This window comes from Amblyraja radiata, chromosome 6, assembly GCF_010909765.2.
Source record: "Amblyraja radiata isolate CabotCenter1 chromosome 6, sAmbRad1.1.pri, whole genome shotgun sequence".
NCBI classification, from domain to species: domain Eukaryota; kingdom Metazoa; phylum Chordata; class Chondrichthyes; order Rajiformes; family Rajidae; genus Amblyraja; species Amblyraja radiata.
Genome location: NC_045961.1, coordinates 73,993,664 through 74,006,371, shown reverse-complemented (window position 1 = coordinate 74,006,371; position 12,708 = coordinate 73,993,664). Strand labels below are relative to the sequence as shown.

The 12,708-nt window shown below is 43.0% G+C and overlaps 1 protein-coding gene across 21 annotated transcripts in view; it reads right to left on the bottom strand.

Annotated features, from left to right (window-relative positions):
• Positions 1-11,986, bottom strand: part of mycbp2 (MYC binding protein 2) — a 221,781-nt gene extending 209,795 nt beyond the window's left edge. For 20 of the 21 annotated variants that reach the window (XM_033022959.1, XM_033022965.1, XM_033022976.1 and 17 more), the window contains exon 1: positions 11,316-11,963. In XM_033022959.1, the coding sequence (XP_032878850.1) occupies positions 11,316-11,662 (347 nt within the window). In that variant the 5' untranslated portion in view covers positions 11,663-11,963. Of the gene's footprint in view, positions 1-11,315 lie in introns of all 21 variants that reach the window. The other variant, XM_033022978.1, reaches the window with a different exon arrangement.
• Positions 11,987-12,708: the final 722 nt, after the last annotated feature.

Sequence of the window (12,708 nt, the reverse complement as noted above, 5' to 3'; positions counted from 1 at the left end):
TGTAAGTTGAATTGGCAGGCAAGGAAAGTAAATGTAATGTTAGCATTCATTTCAAGAAAACTGGAATATAAAAGTAGGGTTGCAATGCTGAGGCTATATAGGATGCTGGTAAAACGGCATTTGGAGGTTTACGAGAATGATGCCGAGGTGGATGGGTTAACGTATGATGAGTGTTTGATGGCCAGGGTCTGTACTCGCTGGAGTTTAGAAGGATGAGAGGCATCCTCATTGAAAGTTACCGAAGAGTGAAAGGCCTAGACAGTGTGGAGTATGTTTCCACTACTGTAAGGGTCTATTAGCAGAGGGCAGTCTCAGAATAAAAGGACCTTTAGAAAGACGAAGAGGAATTTCTTTAGCCAGAGGGTGGTGAATCTGTGGAATTCATTGCCACAGATGGTTGTGGAGGCCAAGTAATTGGGTATTTACGTGGAGATTGACAGGTTCTTGATTAGTGTGTCAAAGGTTATGGGGAGAAGATGGGTAGCTGATGTTGAGAGGGAAAGATAGAACAAGTATGATTGAATGGCAGAGTGGACTCAATGGGCCGAATGGCTTAATTCTGCTGCTATGATTTATCAACTTATGAACATACAGGCAAACTGAAACCAAGTGAAAAAGTAACATTTATTAACATGTATATTAAAAAAGATTGTTTACACGGAGGAAAGTATGGGAATGCCTAAAATGTCAAGCAAAACTCAGAAGCAGACAACATTATACTTAATTGGTGCCTATTCCAAATGATTTAAATAACGTACATAATTCAGATTGACTGAAAGGAAATGACACTGACGGCACATTAAAGAAATATCACTTTTGTCTCCCAAGCAGGGAACCACAAAGAATGTGGTTGTTTTGATCAAAAGGCCCACAGAAATGTATCCCTTTAATAAACAATGAAAGTTATTTTTATGTAACTTGTTTTTTTGGTATCATGTGAAATGAGGAATCTAGGTCTACCACAAATAAAAATAAAACAGCTTTCTGCAGCTTTCAAAATAAACATGAGCAAAAGCCTCTGCCTGAGTGACCTGCCTGTCCCTCTTCTGGGTATATGGCTGTGCCGGTGTGTCCCTGACAGAGCACATAGTGTCCACATGTTTTCTGGATGCCTTGCAGAACTAGTGGGCACTGTAGGGACTGGAATGAATACATGCTGGGCAAGGATGATCATATTATAATTTGTATTTTGCAAATATTTGGCTGGAAATTATCCACATATTGGGAATATGCAAATAAATCTCTGAAAACTTTAATCTAATTCAATTCTTTGGAAAAAAAAGATAAACTCAGTTGCACACCAATGAGGAGCTTCAGTGCCCAGATATCAAAATATTAGGATTTATATTACATAACAATATCCTACTAAAAATCAGAATCACACCAGCAGAAATGCTAGTAGATAATGCAAGCAAAAATAGGTCTTGCACATGACCAAAATCTGTTCAGTTTTAACATTGGACTGCCATGTAGGGTTGCAGCCATCACAAATGAAAAAGAGTACATAAGAATTTTGCTTCATATTCCCAATGTAAATCATTCATATGCAAAGGCGTTAGTCCCCAAAGCGGAGAGGCTATTGTGCTTTCCAAAGATGAACAATGAGATAATTCAGTGATCTTAAAACATTTACGATGCTGTTCAATGGTTGAGTACGATGTTACATTAATGAAAACATTTGGCTCTCCTTTCCCAATTAAAGTCTCTGTTTTTACCCACTTCTGCACATAGAATTGAACAGAAGATCAGTTATAAAATAAAGAAAAATATTGCAACCTGACAATCTGAAAATAGTATGAGAAATAAGATGCACATACTTACTGCATACAAAAAGCATGTGAATTCAAACAAAATTCCCACTGACGACCCTAAATCAGCCATTGAGTAGGCAAGTCGACTGCGCATGCCCAGGTCACAGCTCACAATGCAAAAAACACTCTTGGCTGCCGAGCTGCGGCATGGACACAGACCTGCGCCTCATCCTCAGCCAGGATCGATCCTGGATCTCCGGCGCCGCAATCGCTGCCAAACCGCCACTGGGCCATCCCCGTCCCCTCCCGAGTGCCCCCCCCGCGCCGTCCGGGGGCGGCCAGACGTCAGGAGTCAGACAGGAGCAGCACCCCCAGGCCCACAGCCAGCGCAGAGAAGCAGAGCTAAATCTAGCTCAACTCTGCCTGTCTCACCGGGCTAACCTACAGCCCTGCCGGGACTTGTGAGGATGGCTCATGCTTACAGCCAGCGCGGAGAAGCAGCGCTAACTCCACTGCTCCGGGCTGGTGTCCCGTCAGACCAGGCAGGACTATAGGTTAATCCGGCAAGACAGGCAGAGTTCAGCTGGATTTAGCACTGCTTCTCCGCGCTGGCTGTGGGCCTGGGGGCGCCGCTCCCCTCTGATTCCCGACGTCTCTGGCCGCCCCCAGAATGGTCCAGTGGCGGTTCAGCAGCAATTGCGGAACCGGAGACACAGGTTCGGTCCTGGCTGCAGATGAGGCGCAGGTCTGTGTCCATGCCGCGACACGGCTGCTGAGAGTTTTTATCGCTTGTGGCTTTCGACAAATCTCATGATTCCTTGCGTTTTTCAGAATACCGATCTCGCTTATACTGAGCACTGCAAATACCTGGGCTGCCATCAAACAGTCAAATGTACAGTTAACAATATCAGTTATATAAAATTATAGAACTTTCACCCAATGCAAGCAGTGTATTTTCACCAGAAATATGATAAAATTCACAAATTTTCTGCTTCAATGCAGTCACTTGCATAGTTCTGTCCACAGACTTAACCGAAAGTGAATTTCACAATAATATCCACTGTTTTGGAAATATTATCATAATATGCTTAAGGTAAGAGGAGAACATTTAATAAGAACCTGAGGAGCAACAGTTTTACTCGGAGTGTGATGGGTATATGGAATGAGCTGCCAAAAATACCCGTCCCACTTAGGAAACCAGAACGGAATCCTCTGGAGACTTTGCGCCCCACCCAAGGTTTCCATGCGGTTCCCAGAGGTTTTTGTCAGTCTCCCTACCTGCTTCCACTACCTGCAACCTCCGGCAACCACCTGCAACCTCCGGGAACCGCATGGAAACCTTGGGTGGGGCGCAAAGTCTCCAGAGGTTTCCGTTCAGGTTTCCAAAGTGGGACAGGTGGAGATAATTAAGGCAGGTACTATAAGAGCATTTCAAAGACACTTGGATATCTACATGGATAAGAAAGGCTTAGAGTAATTTGGGCCAACTAGTCCATGCTTGGGGGTTGGCATGGACTAGTTGGGCCAGAGGCCATTTCTGTGCTGTATGACCGTGGCTATATGCAGCTGAGTACAAAACAGGCAAACTTTCAAAATCTGAGCATTTCAATTTTATTTCATATAAAATAAATCTAAATTGCATTTCATGATGCAATAACATGAAAGCATTCCTTTGGAACTTTGCAATTTTAAAGACCTTGAATTAAAAAACGTCTCTTAAAAGGGCCCTGACTTTTAACTCCAAATACAGCTGCATTAGAATATAATCACAAATATCAATGGTGTCTCACGGTGCAGTTATGCTAGACAATCCATTGCATTTTATTTCCAATTAAACACTTTTATCATAATATCATAAAACATTTCCAGTTTCTACATTAACCATATTCTTAATTTAGAACATCGAACAGTACAGACCAGGAACAGACCTGTTGGTATGCCAGTATACAATTCATATCCATGTATTTGCTGCACATGCAGGTGCCTTTCTAAAAAGGTCTTCAATGGCACTATCATATCTACCTCCAGCACCACCCCTGGCAGCATGTTCCAGGCATCCACCACCCGCTGTGTGAAAAATTAAACTTGCCCTGCATTTCTCCTTTAAACTTTGCCCTCTCATCTTAAAGCTATGTCGTCTAGTTTTTGACCTCCCACCTGGGAAACGATTCTGACTGTCTAACCCTATCTATGCCTCTTATAATTGTATTACTTCTATCAGGTCATCCCTCAACCCAGTCAAAAAAATCCAAGTTCCTCCAACCTCTCCTTGTAGCTAATATGTCATAATCCAGGTAACATTCTGGTAAACATCTTCTGCACCTACTCCAAAGCCCTCACATTCTTCCAAAACTACATGCAATATTCCAAATACTGCCTAACCAAAACCTTAGTGTTGTATCATGACTTGCTGATTCTTATACTTAATGTCCTGACCAATGAAGACCATGAAGCCATACTCCTACTTTACCACTATTTACTTGTGCTACCACTTTCGGGGGGTTATGACCCTGGACTCCAAGATCCGTCCGCACATCAATGTTGTTAAGGATCTTGCCATCAACTGCATCCCTTCCCCTTACATTTGACCTCCCAAAGTGCAACACCACACACTTGCTCAGATTAAACTCCATCTGTCATTTTTCTTCCTATTTCTGTAGCTGATCTATATACCGCTGTATACATAACAGCATTCCTCATTGTTCGCAGCTCCAGCAACCTTGATGTCATTTGCAGTCATTTTCTCCCATTCACTCTGGGACTAAGAATGTTTCAATTTTGTCTGTTTATATTTTTATAGCCAAAAAAATGAAAAGCTAGCAGCTATCCTACTACCCACTAAAGTCTCATTGTAATTTTGGCTGGATTTTGTTATAATATGCTGCTAGGAAAAAAGAAAAATAATCATGAATCTAGCACAAATATAAATACTGAATTATCAGAAATACGTTCCTTAACCTTTCAAAAATGTACCACAGAATTTGCCTAATGGTAAAAGTCAAACTAAAATACAAAAAGTGATTTAAACAACCAACCATAATATCCAAAGGAATAAAATGCTGGAGAAACTCAGTGAGTCAAAACAGTTACCTGTAGAGAGAAACAAATTGATAATGATTCAGATCATGACCCTAAATCAGGAAAGAGTGGAGAGAGAAGATAGCTATTATAATAAGGAGAGGATGAGGTAGGATATATGAGGCAATAGGTGGACCAGGGAGGGGTGAAGAATGATGGGCAGCTAGAGTTAGGTGTGGAGGGGTGAAGTTAGAAGACAGGCAGGTGGATGATAGGTGGAATTAGATGGACCCCCACCCTGCTTCCTGTAAGGACTCCATCTCCTACTCCCAATTCCTCCGTCTATGCCGCATCTGCTCCCAAGATGAGGTGTTCCACACCAGGGCATCGGAAATATCCTCATTCTTCAGGGAACGGGGTTCCCCTCCCCTACAATAGATGAGGCTCTCAGCAGGGTCTCTTCAATACCCCGTAACACTGCTCTCTCTCCCCATCCCCCCCACTCGTAACAAGGCAGAGTCCCCTAGTCCTCACCTTCCACCCCACTAGCCGTCACATACAAATAGTCCTCCGTCATTTTCGCCAACTCCAACGTGACCCCACCACTCGCCACATCTTCCCATCTCCCCCCGTCTGCTTTCCGCAAAGACAGCTCCCTCCGTAACTCCCTGGTCAATTCTTCCCTTCCCACCCGCACCACCCCCTCCCTGGACACTTTCCCTTGCAACCGCAAGAGATGCTACACTTGTCGTTTACCTCCCCCCTCGACTCCATTCAAGGACCCAAGCAGTCGTTCCAGGTGCGACAGAGGTTCACCTGCATCTCCTCCAACCTCATCTATTGCATACGCTGCTCTAGATGTGAGCTGATCTACATCGGTGAGACCAAGCGTAGGCTTGGCGATCGTTTCGCCGATCACCTCCGCTCGGTACGTATTAACCAACCTGATCTCCCTGTGGCTCAGCACTTCAACTCCCCCTCCCATTCCGAATCTGACCTTTCTGTTCTGGGCCTCCTCCATGGCCAGTGAGCACCACCGGAAATTGGAGGAGCAGCACCTCATATTCCGCTTTGGCAGTTTGCACCCTAGCGGCATGAACATTGACTTCTCCAATTTCCGGTAGCCCTTGCTGTCTCCTCCCCTTCTCAGCACTCCCTCAGCCCTCTGGCTCCTCCTCTTCCTCTCTCCATTCTTCTTCCCGTCTTCCCGCCTTCCCCTTCCCCCCCCCCCCCCCCCCCCACACCCTACATGAAGAAGGGTTTCGGCCCAAAACGTTGCCCATTTCCTTTGCTCCATAGATGCTGCCGCACCCGCTGAGTTTCTCCAGCACTTTTGTCTACCTCTAATATTCATACCATCAGGTTGTGGACAACCCAGGCAGAATATACTGTGTTGTTCTTTGCTCTGCTGGTCTAAATAATATCCAAAGTTTATTTAATTATATTATGTAAGCTAAAAGTTAAAACTGTGGCAGTATTTTAATTTGTGCCTCAAGTGACCCAAGAGCTGACAGTTCAAAGAGATGATCATAAAGCATACAACAAATAATATCCTTGCACAAGAACCCCTAGATATGATTTTGTCCAAAAATAATTGTACATAGTTCATTTACAACTTAAGAATTTGCACTTTAAAATAATTATTCACCTTTTTTTAAATATGCTTTCAAGTTTTTGAATTTCAGCAATTAAATGGACTGAATTCATTGTTTCTAAAAAAACAACGAACCATTAAGACTTGCACGTGAAATGTTTAAGTTATGATGTTGAACACGTTGGCAAAATAGTTTTATCTTAAATTGAGAGTTAAATATAAATGATAAACAGATGAATATACTTAAACTGTTGTAACACACCTCAGGATATACAGTTTATCATTTTTCCATGAGGTTTTGGGCACAAAATATGCCACTTTTCTACAACATTTATAAAAATTGGGAATACTGATGTGATTACAGTGAAAACCTTTTCAAGATTCAAAATGTTAAAATCAAATTAAATCATCAGGACACCGAGTGAATATCACTTGCCATTCAAGACTAGTATTTAAGGTAATGAAAGTCAAAGAGAACTGGATTTATCTTTACATAAACAATTTGATCACGTTATATATTCTTGTTCCATGTATCAAAGCAATTTTATTGGAGTAGCAGTTAATGACCATCAACATAGATATGTTATTGCCTGAACTCTACAATCTCTGCACGAGCAGTGAAATAAATGATAAACCAAAAACAAACATGTTGATCTGCAGTGTTACTGCCAATCATTAACCATTCAACTCAAATATTTTGAGCCATGATGCATTTGTGTTATCCACTAATTGGACCCAGATATAACACACTCAATATCCAACATCTTTGTTGTAAAAAAAATCCCAAAGAAAGCATTAAGAATTGGAGGAACAGTCTGAAGAAGTCCTGACCACCGACATTGTTTGTCCATTTCCTCCAAAGAAGCCTGACCTCTGAAAGAAGCTCTGAAAGAAGAGTTCCTCCAGCACTTCATATTTAGCTCAAAATTTCAGCATCTGCAGTTTCTTGTGACCCTAATGTTTAATGTTTCTAGGCTTGTTTCTGTAATTGGTCTGCAGCAATAAAGCAGCGTTATAGTAAAGACTAACCTAAATTCAGATACTTTCATTTCCTCAAATTTAATGTGTACAATGAATGTTTATCACTGTTACTGATTTGCAATTAACTAAGACATAGGATTATTTGCTAAAATTTCCAGATGGTGTGTACAGAATTTTGTTGACTTAAAAGTTTGAAAAATTCAAATAAGTAGTCTGTTTTGGCAACTAGTCCATCAAATAACGGATATTGCAAGAACAAGAATGTCTTGCGTTTGCTATTTGTATATAGGGAGGTTTCACGGCAGTCGGGTCACGACCCATGACCCGTACTGTTGCTACGTTACTCCAAATGGAGTACACGCGATGAACTGCAGGTAGGCACTTACCATGGTTTCCAGCGTAGCGGGCCCGTTAAAACCGGCTGAAATCGTCAATTTTTGCGCTGTAAATAATTATGGAAATCGGGATAAGCGTGAGAGACATTTAGCCTACTTCAGAATTCTAAAAGTGAGGAGAAATGACGGTAGAAGAAGCGAGAGCTGAAGGGACAACAACAGCCAGAATGCTTGGCGAACATTGGCCGTTTGCTCACTGTATTTCATCAACTAAGGCATTAATTGTGTTTTTTCTTGATTCCTTTGGCATCTAAAAAGTTTTAGAAGTGATAAATCTGGCTGTAATTTTTTTAAATCGCCCATGGTTCTCAAGTGGGTTTTTACATACAAAATGAAAACCCTTCTAAAGAAAAATTTACAGCCAGATTTATCACTTTTGAGACTTTTCAGATACCAAAGAATCAAGAAAAAAAAATCACAAATAATGCCTTACTGTTGATGAAATGCAGTGAGCAAACGCCATAATTCCCAATATTTTCAATTCCGATATCTGCACAGCCAATGTTTACCAATTACTTTAGCTGCTGTTGGCCCTTCAGCTCTCGCTTCTCTTTACCTTCGTTTCGCTTCACTTTTGGAATTCTGAAGTTAGGTACATGTCTCTCACACTTACCCCGACTTCCACAATTTTTATCAGCACAAAAATTCAACATTTTGGCGGTTTTTAACAGGTAGGAAAGTACGCGTTTCTTGCATTAATAACATATACAGTAAGTTACGGATGTCCTCCAGATGGATTGAGCGGCTCCGCGCGTCAAGCCCTATGACCCACTGACCTTACGTGCAACCCCCCTATAAAGCCCTCTGGTTATATAGTATCACAAAATAAATGAATTCCTCTCAGTAGCATTGCAATTGACACTCATCTGTATATTACATGTACTTAACAAAGCAGGTGTCATTGTATAATCTATATTTGAGACTTAGTTTGGTCATTTATGGGGCTGTCCCACTGCGGCGACCTAATTGGTGAGTTTAGAAGAGTTTGCCCTCGACTCATACTCGCAGCATGGTCGACACAAGGTCCTAGGAGGTCTTTGTAACTCTCCTTCATGCTCGAGAGTAGTCCCCGCGTACTCGAGGCCTCAGCTAGGTCGCGGCGTATTTTTCAACATGGTGAAAAATGCCCGCGAGTAAAAAAGTCGCCATTTTTACTCGTAGGTTTAGTCGAAGTAGGTCAACGTGTTATTTGTAGGTAATCGAGGGTAGTCAAAGGTAGTAGAAGATAGTCTTCAACATGGTCGAAAGGAGGTCGTCTTCACTCTCCAATTTTCCCGAAGCTAGTCTTCAACATAGTCGAAGGAGGTCTTCAACATGACACTTTTTCAAACTCTCCTAAACTCTTTAAAACTCGCCAATTAGGTCGCTGCAGTGGGACAGCCCCTTGAGGCCTCTGGATTCTATATAAAGACCACAACAACATACAGAAACACAGCAGGTTTTGCACTGGCGTTGATTTGTTATTTTTATTATGCCATCATAACAAACTATCGCTTGTTACAGTAGCTCAAGACCGATTCAGTTTAAAAATAAAATGCAAGTATTTTGTGATACAGAACAATACATGGATTCAATTATGAAGCTAACAAGAATACTTTAAGTTCAACTATAATCATAACTTGCAATTAAGTTTGCATTGGTTTCACATGAAAATAAAAATCCCCGCTCAAGATATAACTTTCTATATTCTATTGGTCAACTAACTCCATTATTCAAAGATTTTTTTTGGTTTGCTTCTTTTCTAGTATGTGGAACATTACGGTACTGAACAGTGATGTGATAACACCACAGCACTGTGTAGGAAGTCGGCAGCTCAAACTCTTAAAAAACGCATCCTGAATAATGTCCAATGCACATTCCTGCAATATTGTATAACACTTTTTTTACGTTCTTATCTATCACTTCATGATGTATTTCTCATTTGCACCATCTCAATATTTGATAAAAATTTTCTATGCTCAAGATGGTATTAACAGAACTGAGGATTCTCACAAAAAGTGTTACACCTGCAAGGAGGAATGGTCATTTTGCATATCTCCATAAATCTACACTTAGGTTCCGTCAAAATACAATTCGCATGACGTATAATTCCACAATATTATTTGTTACACGTTTTCACCCATTTTTTTATTGCTCAGTAATACAACACTAACAGCGGTTTGGCCATTCCTTGTCCAACTGCGTTTACTGCTGATTTGCCATCGAATCACAAGAGATAAGTAACGCTCCACCCTATAACGTTCAAATGGATTAGGTAATTCACGCACGATACGTACTACCTCATGTTGCAAATAGAAATGATATTTCACAGCTACACCATTTTATAAATACAAGCGGCATTGTACAAATGATATTTTTCAAGATCCTTTCATTTTCATGCAGCATAGGTTTCGTTTTCAGCGTTGCACGTGATTAAGGGAGCAGCATTTCACAACATTACTTCATCTTTTTATGGCACGGTATGCATTGAAGTGGATCCATAGGGTCAGAGAATGGGGATGGCCTCAAAGTTATTAACATTTAGCGGGTGTTTTCTATATTTTAATGACGGAACATCGTTGTCTATAATACTTGCGCGTCTAGTCATCATTTATACCAAAGCGAATACGGAAGCGAAGGATTGAATGGCAAATGCTCTCAACCACTTTTCATGCTTTTTTAGGTCCGCTTATTGTCCTTTGCTAAACAACCAAACAGTAACTCCATCCTCAGTAAGTGTGCAGCCCGAAATCTAAAGCACGACAACAAACAAAAAAAAAATCCTTTTCGCTCAAACACGTATCATCTATCTCTCTCCCCCGACCCCCAATTAATGGGCGTACAACAATAGGGGGGAAATTTGGCATCTGCAAAAACAAGTGGACAAACACTTAAAACTGTCATATTCACGGCCTTGGGCACTTAGACGCAGAATGGCCCAATCTAACCCATCTCCCTCTGTCAAACGGCCACTCATCTCGCATAAACAGATCATTGTCTCCAACCCAATGCAAGAATTCCCTACGTTTTACTCGTCAACCTACATCGAAGTACGCTGTATACAAGACCCGGCAAGTTGCGTACTAATTTAAAACAGGAACAGTTAACCCCCGACTACATGGTCTAAACCCCTTCGAGGTTATAAACCTTGACAACCGCATCCGATGTAGCTGTAACAGTGGACGACGATTGATTCGGACGTTACTCGCTAAACATCTAATCCTATGTGACTCGCAGTGCATCTAATGCAAGTCCCAATTGCAATCACAAAGTATAAATATTCAATCGCTTTAATATTTGAGTCTACAGCCTGTTTTATTGTAATCCCATTGGAAACACTGTATTTGAAAGATCCATGTGTGCTTGCACGCCTTACATTTATTTATTTTTTTAAATCAAGCTGGTGGACAACTGACATAAAAATGGAAAATGCTGGAAACACACTGCAGCTCAGCCAGCGTCTACGAAGAGTAACAGACTTAATGTTGTAGCACTTCCTGCTTTTATTTTTTTTTATTCATTGTGTGCTTGCACCCTTTGTGTCATGTTTGTGTCATGTGCACAGCTGGGCTGACATTCCTCCCTGGCTGTTTTTACCTGCTATGCTGGAGATCCAGGGCGGCGGCGAAGAGCTGTTGGTACTTGTTCCCGAGTAGCTTCCCTGACAGCAGCTGACGCCCGGCCCCGTCCTCCATCCCTCCTCCACCTCCTCTGCTGCCGCCGCCGCCTCCTCCTCCAGCAGCAGCAGCAGCAGCAGCAGTTGCAACAGCCCGAGCATCGGCCGTCGACCCAGGCGGCGGCAGGAGCAGCGAGTCCGTGTGGAGAGAAGCAGCAGCGGCGGCGGCAGAGTGCTCGGGCTCCGCGTGCGAGGTGCAAGGAAAGAAACCGCCGCCGCCACCGGCACCGGCCCCGGGTGCAGGAGGAGATGGAGCCGAACACATCATCCTCCGGGGGAAGGAGGGGAGGCAGGGAGGAGGAGGCGGCGAGCAACTTCACAACCCAGCCGAGAACACTGAAGGGGAGGGGAGTGGACGGGGGGGACCAACAGTGACAGGAGGCCGGCGGCTGCCGCTCCACACCCGGATGGGCGTCTCTCTCGATCTCAGTTCGCCGACCGCTCTCTCCGCATCCTCTTCGTTCTCCTCGGGGTCGGACCAAGAACGCCGAGTGGGCCAGAAGGTGGCCGTTCAGCTGCCCGTTTCACCGCGGTGTCTCCCACTGCTCAGACTCTGACCCGGCCATGCTGCCATCTTGAAATTGCCGTCCTGACGGTGGCGACGCCGCATGCCGGGATAGGTTAACAAGGCTGGGAGGACTGGCGCGGTCCTCCCAGCCCACTGGGTGGCACCAGGGGCTGCTGCATTGAAAGAAAGGCACGTCGTCCAGCGTGCTGCACTGCCTCTGTTGTATGTGGTTACAACTAAATTCATATGTTGTACTTCTCTGTAAGTCCAGAATGCGTTAAATCCTTTGAAATACCTTTTATGGCGTAATAAGGGAAATGTAACATTGATCTTCAACCTCCCACATTTGTGTAGCATCGACAAACAGAAAATAGGTGCAGGAGTAGGCCATTCGGCCCTTCGACCCTGCACCGCCATTCAATATGATCATGGCTGATCATCCAACTCAGTATCCTGTACCTGCCTTCTCTCCATACCCCCTGATCCCATTAGCCACAAGGGCCACATCTAACTCCCTCTTAAATATAGCCAATGAACTGGCCTCAACTACCTTCTGTGGCAGAGAATTCCAGAGATTCACCACTCTGTGTGAAAAATGTTTTCCTCATCTCAGTCCTAAAAGATTTCCCCCTTATCCTTAAACTGTGACCCCTTGTTCTGGACATCCCCAACATCTGGAACAATCTTCCTGCATCTAGCCTGTCCAAACCCTTAAGAATTTTGTAAGTTTCTATATCCTCCCTCAATCTTCTAAATTCTAGCGTGTACAAGCCGAGTCTATCCAGTCTTTCTTCATATGAAAGTCC